This window comes from Branchiostoma lanceolatum, chromosome 8 (assembly GCF_035083965.1).
Source record: "Branchiostoma lanceolatum isolate klBraLanc5 chromosome 8, klBraLanc5.hap2, whole genome shotgun sequence".
NCBI lineage: Eukaryota > Metazoa > Chordata > Leptocardii > Amphioxiformes > Branchiostomatidae > Branchiostoma > Branchiostoma lanceolatum.
In genome coordinates, this window is record NC_089729.1 from 7,309,127 (window position 1) to 7,333,294 (window position 24,168).

The 24,168-nt window shown below is 41.5% G+C and overlaps 1 protein-coding gene across 7 annotated transcripts; it reads right to left on the reverse strand.

The window, feature by feature from the left end:
• Positions 1–1,035: 1,035 nt before the first annotated feature.
• LOC136440054 (ATP-binding cassette sub-family C member 9-like) lies at positions 1,036–23,554 on the reverse strand. Of its 7 annotated transcripts, none has more exons than XM_066435825.1 (43): positions 23,297–23,554; positions 20,417–20,604; positions 19,819–19,943; positions 19,317–19,430; positions 18,545–18,745; positions 17,867–18,049; positions 17,612–17,668; positions 17,186–17,389; positions 16,561–16,713; positions 15,878–16,033; positions 15,482–15,616; positions 15,248–15,292; positions 15,002–15,119; positions 14,287–14,327; positions 13,888–14,163; positions 13,413–13,538; positions 13,161–13,239; positions 12,873–12,978; positions 12,363–12,461; positions 12,082–12,166; positions 11,779–11,859; positions 11,501–11,641; positions 11,031–11,158; positions 10,528–10,751; positions 10,371–10,403; positions 9,992–10,021; positions 9,199–9,320; positions 8,808–8,930; positions 8,517–8,686; positions 8,212–8,281; positions 7,807–7,964; positions 7,123–7,215; positions 6,366–6,468; positions 5,832–5,945; positions 5,476–5,593; positions 5,178–5,308; positions 4,690–4,768; positions 4,144–4,252; positions 3,735–3,838; positions 3,549–3,598; positions 3,200–3,283; positions 2,848–2,910; positions 1,036–2,572 (listed from the first exon to the last, which is right to left on the reverse strand). In XM_066435825.1, exons 2-43 carry the CDS (start codon positions 20,556–20,558, stop codon positions 2,435–2,437), a joined length of 4,911 nt encoding a protein of 1,636 aa, XP_066291922.1. In that variant the 5' UTR covers positions 20,559–20,604; positions 23,297–23,554; the 3' UTR covers positions 1,036–2,434. The 7 variants fall into 7 exon arrangements, with proteins under 7 accessions (XP_066291922.1, XP_066291921.1, XP_066291923.1 ...); XM_066435824.1 differs by lacking the exon at positions 23,297–23,554 and adding an exon at positions 22,488–22,617; XM_066435826.1 differs by lacking the exon at positions 23,297–23,554 and adding an exon at positions 20,918–21,177.
• Between the last annotated feature and the right edge of the window lie 614 nt (positions 23,555–24,168).

Sequence of the window (24,168 nt, forward strand, 5' to 3'; positions counted from 1 at the left end):
ACGGCTGTAAAATAGCCGCAGAAGTTTACTTGAACAAGTTTACATTGCATTACTAGACATATGTAGAACTGTCAACCACCTGTATTATTGAATGACGTCCAGGCCAATATCACAACGCCTAACGTCTGAATTCTAGTAGGGAATATATTTTTTACAAGGGGAATGCTCACCTATTTATATAAGATACTGAAAAACCTGGTGAACTACTTGAGTGAATACCAAAAGATAAAGTACCCTACCGTCTACTCGGACTTGGGGGAGCAGGTCTGTGGACCCAAGTTTCTTGCCGCGGCACTGCTGTCTGTGTAGCGGATTGTGTAAGGTCGGAACAGATAGATACATGTATATATAGGGATCCGGTACGTCCAGTTGACGTATATCACATGGTCGGACGATCAGTGTATATCATAGTAAGAGTACATATACAGAACGTACATGGTGCGTTGAGTACACTGTGTGAAAGCGGGGACCTTTAACCTGTCTAGATTACACCATTACGTCGGAGGGGGGTATTTTTAGATACTGCATAAAATATTCGACTCACAGGTGACAAGTGGACCAGTAAGCCCCTTTTAATGGCAGTGGCTGCTTCTCACTCATATATATGAATAGACAGTGTAATGCAACAAGTCAAAGGGGCCCTCACATGTACGTCGAATGTAATCGCCCACACTGGTCAACCAGAGTGTAACGCCCTACAGAGCATTGCCCCGCTGCATGCGATAATGTCCCAGCTCGCATGGTCAGGTATTTCCCTGCAGGCAACCGGCCACATCGGCTGTCATGCACTAGCCTTAGGGTCCATGACCCCATACCGTATAAGCCCAGTCGACAGTAATGTTCTCATTAGCATTGACTCCATACCTTACAGTATTCGTCACTTCCTGACTACTATAATAGCATTAGTTCACCTCAGAGTCGACCTCTCATTTCACAGCATTTAACAGTCGCCAAATTCACTTTCCATAGTGTTGGTTATATGGAATAGTCTACAATTAACATGCTTAAATAGAGTAAAGAAAAGCTCTCATGGCATCTTTTTAAAGCATGGCAACTTTATTTTCGACACCTTGACAAACACTGCAGATTCAAACCTCTTGGTTTCAATGATATTATGCACGGACGTAACAGTAACAGTTTAAAACGAAATGTACCTTCGATCTAGCGTCACTCTACATTTATTGAAACTTCAAACAAAAAAACAATTTTGCGAGTGTTTTTCTATATAACTAACCAACAAATTTGTGATTCCTCGTAAGGTTATCCCCAATTAGTAAGTAGGATAACGCAAATTCCTGAGGTTTTAACACACCCTAGATGATAAGATACCATACTTAACGAATAATAGATTAACTTTATGATTATGTTTCGTATAGATATTCCGTTTAACATCTTTTTGTATATATATATATATGAATGAATATATCTAATCAACTTAATGTGTCTTGACATTCATATATATATTCATATATGAATAACAAATGAGAAACGTACAACCTGCCACATACATGATGTTTAAGATTCATTAGAATAGAAAACTGGAGAAGAGTTGGATGCCATAGACAAAAATGCAGGCCAGCTCTTGCCAGGATATCTTTTATGAAGACAAAAACATAGCAAGCCAAATCATTAATAATATAGGACCACAAAGGTTTAGATTGACCAGATGTGCCCCTAACTTTCTCTACATGAAACTGTAAAACGGCTCATACATGGTTACTTGGTCATTATAATGAACATCTGCAATAAACCTTGATGAGTTAAGTTTCAACCTCAATTTTTACCAAATATGTCATTCGTATGGAAAACTACCAAGACTTTACAATCCCTGAATACGAGTTCCATTGCTGTGATCAGAATCATCGTGAGTGGACCATACACCACAACAGGTTCATTATGTGTCATAATATTTGCGGCACCGAGAAGTCATGGCAGTGGTTACATGGTAAAAGTTGAAAACCTTCAAGTTGCCACATTGTCTTGGAGATGCTCTTTTTATGAAAGATACTTAAATAAAAGTATTTCCTGGATAATCATACAGCATGGCGACATAGTGAGATGTTACCTAATAATATTCCGTATTGCTATATGCTTTATATCTAGAAGTTAGAAGAAAAAAAATACCACAAACACAATATCTATATTCTTGACTATTTTCTGGTCCCAAGTAGTGTGTCATCTTTAAAGCACACAATCATAAAATACGTCTGACAGTAGTCTTAACCACAATTGACTTCACTTCATTGCATATCAGATAGGACTTTGGAATATTGAACAGTACCTTAACTTAATGCTTCTTAAAAAGCATTGTCTTCAGATATGTTGTGCGCCACAGTTATACCACTAGACACTAAATCTTGAAGAGCCACTCAATGCAACAATTGAATGCACCATGATGATAGGCATTGAGTATGTTATCATCTAGCTTGCTTAATTATTTGTTGGCTTTAACCAGTGATGCAAAAAGGCCGTTGGGCAGCTTCAGAAGCTTCTTTGGAGAGTCGTTCTCGACGAGTTTGCCTTGGTCCAGTACAAGGATCCGGTCAGAGTTCAGGATGGTGGCAATACGATGCTGCAAACAGAAAGAAGTAAATATCAGTCTGAGGAATCTCACTGTATGATGTTGATGGTGCCATGTATATCAAATCAATAAACACCCAGCTGCAAATACAAGTTTTTCTTTGCACTTGTTTTTGTTTTTCAGAGGGGTTGAGAGCACTGTGAACAAGTGAGAGTAATGCATTGTCAAAAAGCAGAACTGAAGCATAAAGTGTTGTTATAAGATTGTTGGTATCTGACATTGCATTGTTATGTAACTTAATGGGATTTAGAAAAAGAATAACATACTGCGATGGTGAGCACAGTTCGGTCCTGGAAGGCAGTCTTGATTACATTCTGGAGAGTGGAATCCTGGGTAGATGTCGGAAAGAAAACGTTAGACCTATATGAAAACCTGCTTATGATAACACTGATAGAGCATTATGGAATTGATGTAGACCAATATCTTACTGCTTGAGAGTAAATGATAAGTAGATAAATTTTCCTCTCTGTAAGTATTGCAACAGATTGAAAGATATACACTCTTTGAGTAATAGCATTTGATAACTGAGGCCTTAACACCGATCATTATTATACACGTATGATACAAAAATGCAAGTATTTGCATTTAGTAGCTAACACAAGGAGTCTTCGTCCTTACCGTCTCCATGTCTATGGAGGCAGTTGCCTCATCCATGATGAGTATCCGGCATTTCCTCACGAAAGCCCTGGCCAGGCAGAACAGCTGGAGAACAAATCACATTCCGACATGTTAAAAACATTGTGATAGAAACAACACCCATTTAGATAAAGAAAAGAGGTACATAACATACAAGGAAACCATTTTATTTGCAAAGTTTCAGACTAAGTGACAGACGTCTCCCTATGCAAAGGTAGTACACTGCTTCAAATTGTTTCATTACCCAGGATGTTAAAAAAATTGTACACTATTCCTAATGGTTCACCACTCAGGATTTAAAACAAGAATCAAACGTTATCACTTTACTAACCTGTCTCTGGCCAACACTGAAGTTCTCCCCGCCGTCAGAAACAGCCTCATCTGAAAGATAGAATCATTTGTACCGATTACGCTAAGGCCTTACAAATCACGTCAATAAAATGTTCTGTATGTAATTTGGTTGTGACGAAATGGCTCGTACAAACTAAAAGACAGTGATTTTATAGCCGATTCCTACCTAGTTTGTTGGGTAGTTCAGATACCACGGTCTTTAGTTGAGCGATCTCCAAAGCCTCCCACAGCTCTTCATCACTGCATTTGTCGAACGGGTCCAGGTTATACCTGCACAGGATTGGAAGCAATCAGAGGAAATGGATTGAGACCAACTATGGTCAACTTAGCAAAAACACACCCACATGCTCATAAAACTTTCAGAAAACTGAACATCTGGTACCAAATACATGTGTATGAATTGATAGGTCTTAATCATAAAATCATATTACATTATGCCGACACCGATAAAACCATATCAAAACATTACTGTAGACCAGCAGTCAAATGGCAAAGAGAGTTTCTGATGAGTTAGGTTTCTCAACTTGAGGTAATCACGTCATCAGTTGTGCTTTCAACAATACATAAAAACGCACCTGACAGAGCCGCTGAACAGCACGGGGTCCTGCGGGATGATGGACAGACGTGACCGCAGGGTGGTCAGCGGTACTCGGCTGATGTCAATCCCATCTATGGTGATCTTTCCTGCAATTGGAATGAAATGGCACTGCTGTCAAATAATATACCAAGTGGTTTTTCCAAACCATAAAACGTAATACACATATAAAACTATGCCAATACATCACATTTTAGCTCTGATGATAAATATAGCCAAACCTGGTCTCAGCAACCACTCGATTGACTCAATTTAAGATGGCAGCTGCTGAGCTAGGTGCTGCTGTCAATCAATTTTGTTGTTGAGTGGGGTGTGAATGCCCACTGGGAAGAGTGGTTGCTGGTTGGGCAAGACAGTCGGTTGCTTAGTAGACTTACATGTAGACTTGATTAGTTGTAGTAAATTGGACAAGACTGCTTCAGTGTGGCTTGTGACTGCAGGTGGTTGCCAGGCCAGGTTTGACTGTCATAAGATAGATCAAAGGCAGTAGGAATCAGAGATACCAATGACGAAAAAACATGTCTACCTTTGAAGTTGTCGATCATCCTGAATATAGCAAGAGTCAAAGACGACTTTCCACTGCCCGTACGTCCACAAATGCCAACCTGGAGGGAAGTAAGACCAAGCTTTTACTTTTGGACAAAATCAAATGGCATGTATCTAAAATGACAAGCAATGAATAAATAAACTGGCAGTTTGTTATGATTTTCTATGTCTTTATCTATAACCTCTTTTAACATTAATCCGCCGGGTTACATAAATCCGCCACTCTGAAAAACGGTGGGTTTGAGAGATCTCTAGTGCAGCACACCCCAGGTATATGTGCAGCACACCACAGGTATGTGCACAATTTGGATGTACAGGAGTGCATCACACTGGGTGACGTTGGGTTGGAGATTTCTCTGGAGGTATCATTTCAGGATGGCAGAATTATGTACCCTGGTGGAATTGTGTTTTTCGTAGATGTTATGTCTACGGCACATTTTCCAATCTAGTGATCAATACTAGACGTACCTTTTCGCCTGCTTCAAAAGTTGCTGACACGTCAGTCAGAACCGGGTCCAGAGTCTTGTCATACCTGACAGAGACGCCTTCAAAAGACACCTCTCCTTTAGATGGCCAGTTGTCATCGGGAATGACGTTACCTGGGACAAAGTGATAAGTAATATTAGCTTTTGAATGAAACTGTTAATTCAAAGCAGAGATGAGAATACTTTGAGTGTAATATCATTTCATGTGGAAAATTCAACTAAGTTTGCACTTTAAACGATACATTTTGTAAGGTCAGTGTCTCATTGAAATAAGCTCTTACCATCTTTGTGGTATGGTTCTGTTGGGGTGGATGAGTATTGGTCCACCCTCTCTACAGAATTCATCATCATCTCCACCTCAGCGTAGCCACGCACCACCCACAAGAGGTACGCCTGTATCTGTAAAGTATTAATAGGCATTTGTAACTTTCTGTGTGGATCATATAATTGAATGCGTGGGTTATTTGTATTTCGAACTTGAATTCTTCAGGATCATCGAAAGAACTAAAGAATGCAATGTGCCAATGGTAAAAGTCTTCAGTCGCAGTGCCTTTTTTCGAGTTGTCTGATTCTGAATGTAGCTACAGATTCTGGCCTACGAACATTGTCATTGCAATCAGCAGCAAAGGTAACTTACATTGAGTGCATAGGTGATAGACAGGCCCACCATGGCAGCGGAGAGTGATCCAAGCATGGCGGCCAACATGGCAGACAGACCGGCCAGGAAAACAATGAAGCCTCCCATGTACCCCTACACAACACAGGGGGAAAGAACGTACCAATTAGACGACTGCCTTTTCATGTTAGGCTAGTTACTAGGTGTTGCACCATGAGTCATGTGCAGGGTATTCCATCAAACCTTCAATTTTGCATGTTGATTCCTTTTTGTAGCAGGTATTCATGGTAATATAAGGCCATAAGTATTTTCCAAAGATGGCAAATTAAAAAAAGCAACAATCATCATGCTAAACTGATGGAACGTTATACTAAAAACAATTGATCTGACGCAAACGACACCACCTATGAGATGTACATGTAAGAAATAACACTTTGTTAGATACTTGTCTGAGTTATTGCCAACTCAAGTTCAGTTCTAGAAACTGTTTACAAATAATGTAAGTAGGGTAGATGTAAGACGGATGAGAAGCTTACAAATAGATGTCAAACCTACCAGTCTGGCGCCTATCCAGCAGGAGGTGGCAGCAGTGTAGTAGAACGGGGTGTTGCTCCGGTCGAGTTTGTCCATGATAGACGTACTGAACCTCTTCTCCACCCTGTGAAAACGGAGATACATGTAATATGATACATGACTTAACATCGAAAGTTAATCGGTGTTGGTGTAAATCATTTAGCCTGAGTACCAACCTCCGTAGTGACCGCTGGCTCAAAAGAATTCGGCCATGCGCGTATCCGTGGTTAGCAAGCGAATTCTTTTGAGCCAGCGGTCACTACGGAGGTTGGTACTCAGGCTATAAATCATTCTGAGTCAAAGTTATACTGTGATTTTCATTCACCGAGTCACATGTTCTATCTTCATAATGTGGCGTCACAGAAGGGGTGGATTGCTCATTCCTTGACAAAGAAGTGCAATTGGACAGTCGACAATTTGGGTGAAATTTCAATTTTTTGTGTTGGAAATTACAGTTGCTCTCACTTGAGTCAATATTGAAGTTTCAAGCTTAATGTACTATCTTCTGACTGACGTAACTAAGCTTAAAAAATGAAATATTATATTATCAATGGCTGGGGTGATCGGAAAAGTGATGAACAAATTAACAGAACATCCACACAAAAATTGCATTAAATCTAATTCAGTTCAACATCTGCATAATACATTCTTCCTTTGAAACAGCACACTTTGAAACATTACAGACTTAAGAAATACCATGGATAGTGACTGCGTTGGTAAAATAAGTCATTATAATTACCTGTAGGCACGCACCGTAGTCAGTCCCCCAAGTGTCTCTGAGAAGTGGGCAAACACGGGAGACTTGTTGATGTTGTCAAGACGCTGGATTTCCCTGTAAGCATATCGCCGGATTATTGTCTATCTGCATCATTTAAACATGAGTCCATTTGACACAATGAGAATGAGATCACACATAATATTAGCATATTACATCTTTGGAAAATACTTTCAGTACTTGAAGGATCTTGAAGGTATACTTTTTGGACCCATAGACAATAAGATCACTGCTTCAAAAAAGAAGTCAAACCCAAAAAAGCGTAGATTGTATTCCGTAGTAGTTCTTAGAATAGCCATTTGTTCCACTTGTCAACATTGTTAACCCGCACTGTCTGTACAGTATACCTTTCTATGTATTGTTTCATGTTGCAATTAGCCCTCGGGGAAGAACTTGCAAATAAAACATTGTTGAAATTCGTACCTTAATAGTATTTTCCTATAACGCTGTATTTAATGCAGTCTATTATATTAACATAAAATGTAGGACCAGGAATCAAATACATGTACCTTCAAGTTGACTCTTACATAAAGGTGCATTTGGCTTGTAAAAACAAGATCTGAAAACAACAGTCAGTGGGGTAATTGTCTACATTAAGTATCAGGGTGCTTTCGGCACATACAGTAACACAGTGTGACTGCCTCTCACCTGGCTGTTGCACGGTAATACTTCTGCACAATGAAGTAAAGGATGATGATTGGAATTGCGCCGATGAGGAAATATGGCGTCACCACGGCGTTGACGATAAGAGCAGAGCACACCAGCAGAATCACACGCATCAGATGCTCCATCATGAACGGCAGACGCTAGGGTGGGAAGTCGGTATCAAAGGGATTATTGAAGACTTCTGATGAGGATTGGTTGTTAATGTTAAAATGAGAGACACTGTTGTGTCGGGGAATATACAAGTACATGTACAAACAACCGATTCATTGGGCAATATGATCAACAGCACATCCCTCCTACTAGGAGATAACATGTATCCCATTTAGATATTTTCCATGGTGGCTTCCCATTGGCATTGTTTAGCAAGCATACATGCATTGGGCTTACCAAGTCTATAGTTGCGGTGTCCTCAGCCATGCGATTCAGCACTCTTCCGGTAGGAGTTGTGTCAAAGAATCTGGGAGAAAACATGGACAAGAAGTGTTTTTAGATTGGCATGTTTTTAAAGATAAATTTTGTGACCAATTAGACCAGTTTCCTTGATGGCACATCTGAATCCCTTGAGGGATTAGTCACAATATTGGCAAAGGAGAAGTGGCATCATCTACAACTATCTACCATCTTCAACTTCAAACTGTGCTGTAAAAGTTTTGTCAAATCATTGCTATTGGTAATACTTAGCAGTGACTGACCGCATTGGAGCAAGAACGATGTTCCGGACCATGGCCTCGTGTAGGTTCTTGGCTCCTTTGATCATGGAGAGAATGGTTATGACCGATGCGAAGGCTGTTACGGCGATGGCTGACAGTGACAGTCCTGTATAGCCTATGATGTAATAGTTTACATCTACAGTTGGAGGTGCCTGTGAAGGAAAATGAGGATGAATTATAGAATACTGATGAACGATTTCTTAGAAAGTTTTCACAGCCAAACAAACTTTCAGCGATTGCCTACTGGCAAACGTATAGTGTTAGACAACTCACCCGAGTGGCATTTCCAAGGGTTTGGTTGACAGCTGTATTGTTCAAACCCTGAGCGACAGTGCTTGCTGAAGCCCAAGCTGAGAGCCAGAAGTCGATCCCAACCTGCAAACCCTGCTTGGAGAACTGTGAGACAGGGAAAAAGAGACAAGGTTGAATACAATATTTTCAGCACACTCAAATGTTGTCAACATCTAACGGATTCTTTACATTCCCTTCCAACTGTGTTCAATATTCTAACTGAAATATAAATGGCTTTGCTATTGTCATGACTGAAGTACTATTAGTATATTAGTATATATACTACTAACATAAACTATCATGAAAATCAATGATCATCTACATGTACATACAGTACATATCTGTTGGTACGAGAAGAGGATCCTTTTAGTACCTGAGCCAGCAGGACAAAGACCACAATGACGGATCCACAGGCAGCAGCGTAGGTGAGGTAGTGCTGCAGTTTGACTGATCCTACAGACCGCTCCTCGGCTCCCACCAGTTTCCCCTCCGCAGCTAAAAGATTTCGTGCAATATTTCAATGTCAAATCAAGATGCTAAGCCTAACGCACTAAAGAGATAGTTACCATGCTTCTTGTCCAGGCTGTTAGGAGAAGTAACCACAGATTTCGTGGTTACCCCAGACCACTCATTGACTGTTAGTCCACCCTTCTAAGTTGTCTTTTATATCGAGATCGGGGTTTTGCTGCAAACATTAATTTTAGTCACAAGGAAAAGACAAAATACCAGGAATGTCCAATGGGTATTTACAGTGGACATAACGTCAAAATGAATGATCAAGGGCAGATTTGTGTAAGTTAATGTTGATCTTTCATTCCGTGCTGGTTAGTAGACTGGAAGGCAAGATAGTAACGTTATGTGGAACCACAAGACAGTATCAGTACAACAGAAACGACAACATATGCAAGATGTCACCATACCAAAGGGCGTGGGATAGGGTATAAAGAGGATTCAATGGCATGCACCACCTGATGTCTCTTGGGTATACAACAGTATTGAAATGAAGCCACAAATGCAAGTGAAAAACAGGTAGGAAACAGAAAGTACAACATGCAATTCAGACCCACTACCACCTGACAGCCTGATAAACAAAAACATCATGTATCATTAGAAACAGGGTGCACAGTAACCCAGACATGCACACACTGTGCTTCGGCTCAACTCACCCGCCGTCTTTTCTTCCTCAAGTTTTGAGGCTGGTGAAAAATAGCACAAACACACACTTCAATTAAAAAAAAGAATCACAAAAAAACTCACTGACCATCAAAAATCAATCCTTTCAAAACTCATTTCTTGACATGTATGCAAGAAAATAATCCGTAAAATTTCATAACATTCTTCAGCATATAACAGAGGATCCATATTCTAATGATGAATATTGGTTAATGATATATACTTTATGGACGTATGTAGAAAGACATATTACGCATTGGTAAATAGATATCGAATACATCAATTGTCATTGATATTTAGCCAGGGACGTTATTTTGTGCATATCATTGATCAAGAGAGATACCATAGTGTGATAATTAAATCAAACCCTACCTTTTTCCGCATTCAACTTGTCCATCTCCTCCTCTTTGCATTACGAAAATCAATATAAAAAATGTTCATCGTCATTGATATTTGATATTTGACTAGTGACATTTCGCAGATATTACGTGATCACGGGATATGGCAAGAAGAAGGTGATAAACCCTACCCTTTTCTTCATCCAATTCATCCTCGTCCTCTTCGTCATCTTCCTTACCATCCTTCTTCACATTGGACGATGATCGTGACCTGATTGATGACATGTGCGAGTTCTGGCGGGATATCTGTCTCATCAGCGCAGCTCTCTCTGCCTCGGCTGAGGCCTCCTCCTCTCCCTCTCCACCGCTGGTACTGCCGGTGAAACTGCTGCCCGAGAGGGTACGATTTCTTGTCCTAGTGCACGTGGGGAGAAAAAAATTATAGCGATAGTGATTTAGACAAAGTCGACATCTACACTAACACATACATGCACACAGTCACACCGGCGGTTAAAAAAAACAGCCTGTGGATTCTCCTTTTTTAATAATAATAGAATACATTAAAACTTTGTGCTGTTATCTGTAATAAATGGTCGCCATGGATATAGATTCAAGACAACATTCAGTTACGTTACCTACCATGTTTGATATTGAATGCCGTGATGATATCAAGCAGTGGCAGTTAAACCCTTACCTTTCCTGTGTCTCCCTGATGCCTTTTGCAATGATCTCCCTCCAGCTGTCACACAGATCAGGGTTGGACTGACGTAAGTCATCCATGGTTCCCTGGGCCAGGATCCGCCCATTCTCTATGGCTACGATCTACGTTTTATCACAAATGATTATTTTAAATTCTTTCAACAACAACACAATCAGAATTCTTCAACACTGATATCAGCTTCAAGATGATCGTGATCTCTAGATGTTTCTTTCATAGTGTAGTTGACTGCTTCAAATTGACATGTTACTCTAGCAATGGTTGACAGATATGCGCCGAGAAGTATACTACAATTATTGTACTTATATGTTAAAAAGAATAGTGATGATTAGTTGATAAAGTGGAATAAGAGCAGCTTGAAGAGATCGAAATAATCAGTTTGGGTATTGTATGTGAGTGCTTCTTAATGATATGGAGTAGGAAAACTTGACGAAATGACCACTTACATACTGACTCTCCTCCAGGTACTGCAGCTTGTGGGTGACCAGGATAACTGTCCGCTTCTCCTCGTTTATCAAGTGTCCCATGATGCCATGTTCAAACACATCGCCGCCAACGTGTGCGTCCAAGGCCGACAATGGGTCATCCTATTGTATCACATTGGACAAAAGAAATTAAGTTTTCCAGTTAAGCACGATGACAAACCTTAATGCCTAACTTTCTTGACACAGTCAAAGCAGGCAGAAATAGCAATGATTGAGATGATATATCATATCGTACTCACCAGTATGACAATATCACTCTTAGAGTACAGCGCTCTCGCCAGACTGATCCTCTGTTTCTGACCTCCACTCAGATTGATTCCCTGGAGGAAGGGCGATGTCAACATCATCATAAACAAGCTATGCCTGTGGTTATGTCGTCAGAGGCAGCAAAAACACCAAGGGAATTTATAGCACAAAAGATCGAATACATCTTGCTTTCCTTTTAGTGTTCCTTCCACAACCGACAGTTGTTCTGATTGCCTTCTGCACCAATTTGAAAGTCATTCAATGCATGTAGATCACCAATATTCCTTTGTTTGTACCTTTTCTCCGATCTCTGTCATGTCACCTCCAGGGAGAATGTCGATGTCAGGCTGCAGACAGCAGGCCGATATCACCTTTTGGTACCTGGCAGATGCAACAAAGCAAGGTTTTACAATAACGGCATTTGAACACATTCTTTCTTCTATGTGTCAAATACATACTTGTCTCCTTGTGAAGTACACCTTTAACACTCTACCACATACTAATATCTGTGAAAATGTCATACATCAAAGTGTTTCGTATGTCATCACACAATGGAATGAGAAAGCCTGCAACGTACCTGGTGTTATCGAAGGGTTGTCCAAATGTGACATTGTCCCGCAAGGTGGCATTGAGAAGCCAAGCTTTCTGTGCTCCATAGGCAACACTGTTGTGCTTCCTTTTGCAAATGGAAAGAAGGACGATGTTAGGTACGTTGCTTATCAAAGGAGTACAATGTATTGGAAGACTGACCCACGTATGTCAAAGATTGCTGTTGATCTGCTCCATGTAAAATGTCATTGTAAATATTGAGCTGCTCTCTTGGCACTCACTGTACAGATGCAATCAAATACATTTTCCCTTTTACAATTTGGGTAGGTAAAAAAGTAGTTGAAAAATGTTTCACAATTCATGTAAAACATAATCCAGGGCTTAAGTCTTGGTGAGTCCATGAGTCATGGTTGTGCAGTGCATCTGAAACATATATCCAGCTTAGACTATGATTGCAATAACTAATTCTCGTAAAGTGCAGCCTTTATTTCAGTATTAGCACAGGTAGTTGATTGCAGAGAGGAGGAATTATACTGACTTTCCCCACAGGACTTGCCCAGAAAGAGTTCTCATCTCGCCGAGAATGGCTGAACACAAGGAAGACTTCCCACTTCCCACCTGACCAACAACCACGGTCAGTTTTCCTGTGCAAAGAAAGGATGTTCACACTCAAAACAGGGTGACGTCAACATAGAGAGCGTGTGTTACATATGTAGCAAAACAGGAGACATGCATAAATTAGCAAACAAACGTCTTTACCATACCAAGTGGTATCAAAATGATTCAGTCCTTTACAAATGAAGTCCATTGCTGTAATATTGCATACCTTTCTGTACCGACAGGTTGATGTCATTGAGTGCTGCACTGTCAGATTCCAGTTCCCATGAAAAGTTGCCGTCACGGATCTATAGGGAAGTGATTCACATTGTGGCCTCCATGAAAGGATGAAAATATAGACAAAACTAGTAATAGCTATCATTATCTGTTGAAGAAGGCAACCCGCATTGATACAGAATTCAGTTTACAAAGTCACCTAAAGATTACGCCCATGAATAGAAAGTCAAATAATCGAACAGACCTCAATGGCCACATCCTCTGCCATGTTGGTTTGTGAAATCCCTTTGACAAGCTGATTCAGCTCAACACTGTTCTTATCTTCATGCAGTTTCTTGTCAGCAAATGTCAACACTTTCACATCTGGTACCTGTTGGAAACACGGAGATTATAATTGATAGACAGAATATTTCATTAAGAAAAATCAAGCTGTGAGGAGACTTATGAAGACTTGAGACAGACGAAACATAAAGAAGAGCTTATAGGATGTACATGCAGGCAAATTGAACTAACATATGACTGGTGAAAATTCTGCTGTATTTAGAGTGCAAGCATGTTGACAAAGCGTTTCGTTTCTACCTTCAAAGACATTAATGTGTAATGTGAATTTCAAATAAAAATATCAACTACCATACAACTACACAGTTTTGCCAATGTAACATGCCAATATTGTCTTGCAGCCTTTGATACAAAACAGGTATAAAAGAGGAGATACTTACTGAGACTATGGTGCCGTCAGTCGTTCCATTCTGGCCTTCATCATCGTCGTCATCAGCATGGATGTCAGGACGAGACAGGTTCCCGAGTTCCTCGACCTCAGCCGACTCGAAGAACGGCTTCAGCCGTTTGGTCGCCACGGCAGCATTGATGACCGTGCGGATCAGGATGGGGAAGATAGTGAGCGGGAACGCCATGATGTTGAAGAGGGAAAGGGCCGTGAAGGCACTGGCCGGTGTAAGCGGCTGATTGTTGAAGAACTCGTATGTACCGAATGACTGCAAAACAGGGAATGTTGTTATGACTTTTTGTACCAAAGGATATAATGTTAGCAAATCTTTGAAGCGTCACAGGTTTTGCCCTATCAAATGAATTGGATACTTTAACATGTATTAACTCACGATGAGCGTGGCTGCGACAGGGGTTGCTTGCGTGATGAATGCTGGAAAGTATCAGAAGAATATCGATATCATGATATTCATTGATGATGATTGATGATGATTTTATTCAGTAAGAAGCTCGCGAATTATGTTACAACATAATCCGAATTCCGTTCTTAGTACAAAAGTGTTTCAACATACAATCTTGTTACAAATCCAATAATCACAATATCATTACATTTCGAAAAACTTTGCACAGTAAAATCCAAACTTTCTTAGATCAAGTTAGCCACGTCGAGACATTATCACGTATGACATTACGTAAAGAATGAGAACAATATAATACATATAGCATATAATACAATACAAATAGTGCTGATGGTACTACTGATTGAGTGTCTTGTTATAGAGCCGAATAGCAGTGTGCAGAAAAGAGTTGCTCAGCCTCTTAGTGCGGGCTTTCGGAACGCTTATTGAGCAACAGTTTCTGAGTGAGAGTCCCGTGGCTCCTGTTCTCGTGGGTGGCACCAAGTCGTGCATTGTTCAGAATATTAGTAGATGGTGCATTGTCCAGAATATTAGTAGACGAAAATCATTTTGAAGGCAATAGGCTTGCAATCATCATCATAGCTTGCAATAAGTAATAGCTGACACATGGTAGACAATGTAGTCAAAGTTTCTACCATTCAAAATCGAAAGAAGTCAATACAATATCAAACTGAATGGTTGTACTTACATGTTAGGATTTCCCAGCCAGCTCGTTTGTACATCTCCGTAACTTCCTTGTCACGGGCGTCGATCACTTTGTCACTGAACATCTGTTCCCATGCGTACAGCTTCAGAAGCTTAATAGCCTGTGTAAACAAGTATGCATGAAGATGATATTCTAAAGGTTACAAACAAAACAATAAAAATCTATATGCAAATGACAGTATGGATAATCAAGAACGTCGACGATCTGCTGACGGAACTAATGCCTTACCTGAATAGTCTCATTGATGCGCTTCATGCGAGTATCTGATGCGGCCTGCATGAATGAGAGGTTGACAAATTAAAACAATAACAACAACAAGCCAGTACCCACAAAATGAAAATTTCGTACTGAACTGAAACGTGTAGAATTCATTATTCAGTTGCAGAAATGTTTTACATATTCTTGCTACAATGATAGTTCTTGGTCCCTTATGCACTACATTGATCAGTGTAATTGACTTACCATTTTCGTCTTCGTGAGTTCCTCTGATTTCCTTGCAATTTTGTAGTTGACAGGAGACATGATGATGATGAGTATAGCCCCGACCACAGCGCTCACGCCCAGTTGGAAGTAGAGCAGTATACAGCCAGCAATTAGCTAAACAGCCAGAAGAAAATGTCAGAGGAAAATACATCTACATTGGGTGCTTCTTTGTCTACCTAGCTACCTATTGAAAAACAATCTTCTGCAATGAATACTATATCATTAAGAAGGGTTTTGAATCTGTCAGTTACCAGCATTGTGTGTATTGATAAAGAGTGTACCCGCCATCTGGGGCTATTGTTTACGCTTCTAAACTTGCTTGTTGTTGGCAAACTTGAGTCAATATCCAAGGAAGCAAAAGCCTGTTACATGTACCTGTAAAGGCATTGACCAGGCATTGTGGATCATGGTCATCATGTACATCAGCATGGTGGCGTCCATTCCGGCGTGGTTCATGACCTGTCCTGCCGTGACCTTGTCGCTACTCAGCACCCAGGAGGACAGCTTCAGCACCTTGTTGTATATCATTGTCTATGGGCACAAAATGAAAGATCTTAAAGACATCTTTGATAAATTTCTTATGATTTTGATGTAATATAAGATGATAAAATATTCTGGCATTGTCCATCAAGACAGATGTTCTGAACCCTACATTCACGATCATATCCTGTTGTGCTTTTGTGCTGGTTAACTTCGAACAGGTCCCAATGTGTGATGTTTGGACCCAGTTCGCAGCCATGGAGAATGTGCCCCATAGTTTTGATGAGCACATAGACACTCGGCTGAGTTCACCCGTCTCCTTTTCAGCAGGTTGTCTCTAGTTATGTCTACTCCACTTCTGGTCCTATTCAGAACAGCCCATTCTCTTTTGCAGTTGAGTACCACAAGGTAGGGATTACCATTATCATGAGGAATGAGGAAGGGAAATATACATTGACCTCCTCATTGCTGAAGGTACCAAGAGGTTTACAAACAAGTGTGAACTGTTACCACTAGCAACATGGATGTAATAATGCTGAGTTTAAGTACCGATTGATCATAATTTCACATTTTCTTACCTGAAGGGCAGTTTTGAGCTGTATTCCCTGCTGGAAGGTCATGTAGACACTGAAGTACTCTAGCTGGAACCTCAGTATGTTGACGATCAGCAGCACAGTGATCAGGATGAACCCATTGCCAAAGAACTCTCCTGCTGTCACAAGGTACGGCCCCTGGAACAAGGGAAGTCAGCACAAAAAAAAATTATGTAACGCAGGGACCCTCTGTGAAGCAGTGTCGATCACTGAGCAGGGCTACCCTGGGTACAAATGGCAGAATAAATAAATGAATTTGACAGAATTGACATAAGAGATTTGTTGAAAATGTGGCTCTTCTGTCTCGTTCCAGTGTTTGCAATTTGGCCTGTCATGTAACGTTACCTCTACTATCTGTTGTAATTAATCAACATCTATGACTTATATACCAAAAAAGTAAACTCAGACGATGTAAAAGAATCTATTGTTGATCTTGTTCTTTTGTATATATATCATAATATCAGGTATCAAATATGTGATACAGTGTGAGCTTTTTCGAAATTATTCAAGGTTAGATGAGTGTTCTTGAATGTGCAAATTTCCTGGTGGACAATCTAAAAGATAAGTGACTCTGTTTTCAGTAAGTGTAAATCTTGTCACTATAACTTACCCTGTAAACAGCTGTAGGCTGTTTTGTTTCCTCCTCGAGATTGACAACTGCCCAGGTAACGACGCCGTTCAGGATCAGAGGGCTTGAAAACGTCAGGATGTTCACCATGAGCGTGAGGAACCCAGAGATGAAGAAGGCACCGCTGAAGGACTTGATGTAGACACCCCACAATGACAGCTTTTTGTTCTTTGCTGCAGCCTTTTCCTGCAAAAAATGATTTGTTATATTGAGTAATGTCGTCACCTCATTTATTCAGTGTCATCGACTTTTTGTATGTTGTCATTTTGCTTCATACTTACCCAATGCGATTGGACCTTCAAGGCATAGACCATATTTGTAATCTATGTTTGAAGAATTCTAGTGGAAACAGAGGGAACTTCATACTATGATAATGACCTACAGTAGCAAAAGACATTGTGAACCTACCTTGTCATGGTCATAAGTGGCCTTGAAGACGTCGTAGGATGGCTTGGCACGCATTAGCTGAAAAGGAGACAAGAGTTCAAGAAATGTCAATGTCCCAGACATTCAAAGTTCTCTTACATCTTATATAATGAGGTCGTCCCAAATGCCAAAGGACATTCCACTGGATGATAAGCAAATTACATATTCTTTTGACACATATGTATAAAGAATACGCGTTAAAGCATACTCATACAATCTTTTAATGGCTTTCGGTACCTTGGGAATTTTGCCCAAGTGCGACATCTCCAGAGGTTCCTTGTAGCCCACCCGTAGGATCCAGCTGGCCCACCAGAACGTGGCACGTGACGGGAGCGTGACGTAAGGAAACACGTAGCGCATGTTGTCTATATTCAAGTCACTGTGCGGCTTCAGCTGGACTGGGTTGGCCGACAGGTACTTCTGTAAAAGTATGGACGAAAAGTGGAAGCATTACGGGCACATTCCGTAGATCAGGTGGGCAAATAAAAGATTTGATCCACCCAGCTCGGACACCACAAGAGGGATTGCGTTCGTCATTTCGGATGGTGACGTCCGGTGTATGGGATGCTTCAGGCGTTAGCTTCATGCACGCAACGTCGTGAAAAAGCTTATCGAGATGACTAAGGGTGAACTTGTGTGCTTTACTTTAAACTCGAGCCGTAGCGAAGCCGCATTCCACTATCACCTCTTGAAAAAGCATTACGCCTCGACCTACTTTACCTTTACGCTCCTGCCTTGCTAACGTTTCCACCAAAAATCGTGCAACGTTACATACTAGTAAACTAGATCGAGTCACGAGTTCCAAAGTTACATTGATTCTTAACTCAAGACCTATCATACATTTTATAACGTCTGTGTTGTTTGTCGTAACAAAATAAAGACATCACAACAAAGCCAATTGCAAGGGATACTCACCAGTTTGAACATAGCATATCCCTCAATGATGATATGCAGCGCGTACAGGACGGCAGACGTCCATGTCAGACTCATCCGGAGCCGTGTGGAGCTGACGTCACGGCTGTACAGATGAGCCAGCCGGGCAGCTTTGAAGCCGGCAGACATGACGTAGTACAGGCACAGCGGCAGCAACAGGCGGGGTTTGTTGGACATTTCCACCTGTGTGAAAAGGTAGCTGTAAACATTTTGACTTTAACTCTTTTTCTGCTTTAGGCTGCCTTTCCACTAGACAGCGATTGCGCTGCGACCTAAAACCGGAAACTGTAAAAGTTGCTCTAGCGGAAACGCTCCGGCGGCCCTTGTGCGTTCCTTGAGCGCCCAAGTACTCGAATGTCGGGCAAAAATGCAATTTTTATGGAGATCTACGGAAACCTCTGAGCGATCTTGGCGATTGCTGAGCGCTCACAGTTGTGCGCTCTGGCTAATTTTAGATCTCAACGCGATCCTAGCGATGTCGCCGCCCTAGTGGACAGGGCGTATTACCCACCTGTTTATCTACATGCATCTATCTTAGCTGTGGTATTGGTGTGACGCTAAAATGACGCTAAGCGGTTCGTCATTCACGTTGGCAAACCATGAAGCCACAAGACACTTCACACATCGTGTACGTAGTCAGAGCATTGTGTTTTTGCAAGTTACAATGTACACCTGCAGAGTAATCTACCATGCATGAGGCAATCGCCTAACAAGAGAAGAGCTATACGTAACGTTATCATGTGCTCCGGCTTACCTGGTAGTAGTAGACACCGGCCAGCAGGGTGGCCAGTAGTGAGACTATCCATGGCAGGTACAGGTGGATGTGATGTCCAGGGCTGTAACTGTCTGACAAAACCCCCTCCCCTACCTGTGGATATGGTACGTCATATAATGTAGTCTCGGTTGAAACTTTTGACTTTACCTTAGTGTACCCTATAAGCTAACAGAACAATTGGGCACACCTTTAGGATACTCCCCTGCAAAGCTTACGGCATATACAGCGCATGCGCAGTGCTTCTCAAACTTCTTCGGGAAAAAACAACAACAACATATTAGTGCAAAGCTCCGCAAGATATATATGCTTGCATTGTTAGCTGCAACTGGGATCGCATCTTCCGGAGCATAAAATTCTATTGATAAGCAGAAATATATAAATATCTATCTCAAATCCTTTATGTGAGCGTATGTTTACACACACGAAAAGCGTCTTGGTGGAAGCTATCATTTTTGAAAAATCTCTGAAAGGGTGGTCTCACCTCGCATAGAGTGATAAACAGAAGAACGAGAGTGACGGTCCACCGTACGTAGTGCCCTGGGAACAAGACCCATCCTCTTTGATGCTCGGTAACCTTGCCCTTTTTCCATCTCCACAGCACCAGAGCTGCCAAAATGAAATGGAGGAAGAAAAACAACAGTTCAGACACTCCCGACACATTACAGTCGTTACTACTGTAGCCAGCTGTGTATCTATATCTGTTTTATATATGACATGATAACGTTATTGCGCAACAATTGTACGAGGTACAAAGGATGGCTACACAACTACAGTTCTATGAATATCTAAGGGCTAATCTACCTAATACAAGAGTGTATAGTATGCATGGGTTTAGAATGGGTTATTATAAACATTGGTGGAATTTCTGTCGTCTAGACATTCTTTAATATATTTTCCTATGCATTCCATGCAGGGGGTTGTCACATGTTAATATGTACCCTCCCACTCTGGAGCGTCAACTTTAACCTATATAAACCTCGTACCGGGGACAGTTCAGGCACCCCCGACACACTAGTATCTCACGAGATTACATTGTATACATCGCAATGTAATCTCATTGAAATCGCAGACAAACTCACCTAGAAGAACCAATGGCAGGTACCCCGCATGAGGTATCAAGTTCAGTCCATCCACCAGGCATTCCTCCGTCCTGATGTCCACTGTTGTAGCGTTGCCATTGGCAGAAGGGTAGGCGGGGCCACAGAACAACGAGTCCGCCATGGCACGGCCGGAGCACGAGACTCTTCACCTCTTCTTAACGACGTACCTGTGATAAACGATTTTACTGGGTTACTAAGTTTACAGTACTACGGCCATTAAGATAGATAGACAGTCTGGCTGTGCTCTAGCTTGCGGCAGAGCTGTGCTTCTTTCTTGTGATACCTGTGATAAACGTTAACGGTTACTGCGGCGAACAAGGTAGAAGTGAAGGCTGGGCCATAGAAAAAGGAGTTGACCTTGACACGGTCGACACACGGTACTGTTCACCTCGTGTACAAACACCTGTTATAAATGTTGATATAAAAGATTACTTAAAGCTTTCACCGCAATGGTTTCTACGGCAGTTGGAAAATGCTTACGCCTGTGGCACGGTGCACTTGGAGAGCTGCACTGTTCTCTGTGAGTTCTTCACAGCTTGTGAGCCGGATACAGGTCGGTAAAGTGGAGTGACGACAGAACCCAAAGTTGGGTTTGAGTCATGCAATCCCAAGCTACCGTGGGAGGTAGAGCGGCTACGATTTCACTACGTTGCGCAACGGTTCATCGTCCGGTCAGTTGAACGCCTACGGGCACCGTGCGATGGGAGAGTGAGGGCCATTGTTTCACACGACACGTCAGGCAGAGAAGCACAGCTTTACTGAAATCCAGCTTGAACTGGTTCCTAGCCAAGGATCATACGTAACTATCAACTCCTTGGTCTGAAGCCACAATTTAGCACAATATACCTGCATGTTTACGTCTAGCGCTAGGTAAAGAGTCAATGGCATGTGAACAAAGGGCAATGGAAACCATGGTTCCCGGTCCGAACCCGACAGATGGCCGATGACCGCCGGTTAACTTAAACTACATATAAACAGTTTACATCATCCGCTAAAAAAACGCCGTGGCAAAACCTAAGTCCGCAGTCAATCGGACCATATATGGCACTTACTGAAAAGTGACAATGACAAGTTTAGACTTCAATAAGTTCAAGAGTTCAAAAGATACTAAACGCGTATTAACTTGTCCCTAAAACTAATACAGATACAGTACTGGGTACAAGGACAGCTTGAACTTTTGACATTTCCGCTTGGCGCCCATGTAGCACCGATAAAAAGTGAAATAGGTATTTTCGACGAAAACGTATCTAGCCAATCTAAACATCCATGTCTTTTTATTATTTTGCCAGTGGAAACAGTGTCATCAAAGCATTGAGGTGGGATAATAATTAAATACTACACAAACAGAACCCATAATATGTTGTTCTTTGTCAAACAAAACTGTTGATTTTACCATACAAAGCATGGTTCCTTATGTCTCAGTAGCAAACTTTGACCCTGCATTGGCCGTCTGAAATACTTTTCAAACGTAAGGGGCGTGTTATGTTATGAACAACAAGAAGTCTTCCGTGAATAGCTTTAGCAGCTATGAAGAGATAGCTTGAGAATTTGTCAACCAAAATAATGCAGGTAAACACCTAGGTCGTACGGGCTTCAAAACCAGACAATCTATATACTAGTAACACATGTCCTTGCACCGATGTAAAATAAACAAATACCTTGCCAGCTGGAGCGAGACGATGGTACTTACGAGTCCACGTTTTGTGTCATTGAAAATGATTTTTTTTAATTTTTAGACCTGGCAAAAATGAGGGTCAGCCTAGCATGGTATGGTGACCACCAGTACGTCTGAAACAACAACTGGACATCTTCATGAAAACTATCGGTTCGTTCGTCACATGCTTGTAAGAATTAATAAAAATAAATAATCTGTCTGGACTGTCACAAATATTCGTTTGGTAGAAGATAGCAAGGCTATTAACAATCAACTTACAGTTTCTACACATTTACGATACTAAAGGAAATATGTTTATTTGTTCACTGCTACATCGTTAGCTATAGGTAAACATAATCAACCTTATAACGTTTACTGACAACAAGGAGGCCTTACCGTTTACAACTTGTCTGCAGATCAGCTGTTGGAACGAGGAATAACTACTCACTAACTTCCGAATGCAGTATGTAGTACTGATTGTGTGAGGTCTGAATGTCATATAAAGTAGGTGACCTAATACTAACGCGTGGTGCTGGACATCTGCAGTGGCAGGTAGGTCGACCCCAAAATTACGCTAGCTCGTTTTGAAAAAAGCAACATGGAGAATAATATTTCTAATGAATACGTTTAAATACTATATATTTGTTTATTGTAGATTCACTAATTTCAAGCGAAGATCTGTTTCGATTCGCAAATAACATTGCAAAATTCCCTCCCTACGTAAGCGAATGGCATCGTCCACATTGAGCAATCCTAACAAAGGTCACTCAGAGGGTAACGTTCTAACGAGCATCACTCCACGGCATGAGGTAATGGTTTATTTCCAACATGGTCCGTAAGCAGGTCATTTCCTGTAAGCGTGACATCACATAACCAGCCATGCTGACCAGCCTTGCACTATAGGTATACACAAAGAAGTCTGTAGAAATTCATGTGCGCTACATTTTGCTCCTAGCTATGTATGCGCATACACTGCAAGCTACAACCAAGCACCCCGGCTTCAAAATACATGTACACAACATTCCGATTCGGCACATATTTAATAAAAGCGAGGAACAAGCATGGCTATCTAACAACACGGTATCCGGAACGCACATACATTTACAAATATCAGATTTCGGCCCTCGAAATATATGTAGAGCGCGGTAGAGATCGGCGACTGACCTAGTACTAGTAGTAGAAAACAACAAGATGGCAAATCCTACCTCTTCAGGGCCTCCTTCGTCCGCTTTGTGCGCACACAACGCCAAGGACGAAATATTTGGTGACGTATGCCGTCGCTATGTACCCTAACGTCTTGCCGGTAGTGATAGTTTTAGCTGTCAGGAGTGTACAAATCGCTGGCCGCCATCATGCCGCCTGGTCGTCATGGTCAGTCAGTTCGTCCTATCTCAGGAACAATGCGCGACTGAAAAACCCTTCGGTCCCCCTCACACTGGGTTACTCATTGACCGGCTGGCTAATGGCGCTTGTGTTGAGAGGAGGCGCGTATTTGAAATTGGTGGCCGCTGCTATAGCTCTGTGCGTGAACAGAAACCGCTATCAAATGGCTCCGCAGGTGCATCAGCGAAATGATCAAATCTCGGGAGATTTGGTGGATTGGTAGCCTGGATGTGGCCTGGATGCAATCTGCATCAATAGCTATGATACTGTTGGCAAATACAAAGTTTCACATTTTTTCATAAAAACGACCTATACTAAGCCTTAAGCGGGAGTGAACAAACAAACAAAATCAGCATTTACAAAAAAACGAATATGCAAACCACGTATGGTAATCTTGACAGAAATAGGGTACTATCCAATAAATCTCAATAAAGATATCGATAGCGTGACCTAGTTTTTGTGAACCAATCGGGTGGGGCTCTGCCTCAGTAAGGCCTCTCAACCGGGCGAGGACAGACGCAACCGTACAATAAAACTGTCCACCGTCTTGTGCTAGCCTCTACCAGGTTCCTGACGTGGCTGGAAAGAGTAGAAATCGGCCAAATAGACAGATAACATACCAGAAGTGCCAACTCATCTTCTCTTGTATGTTATCTGTCTATTTGGCCGATTTCTACTCTTTCCAGCCATGTGC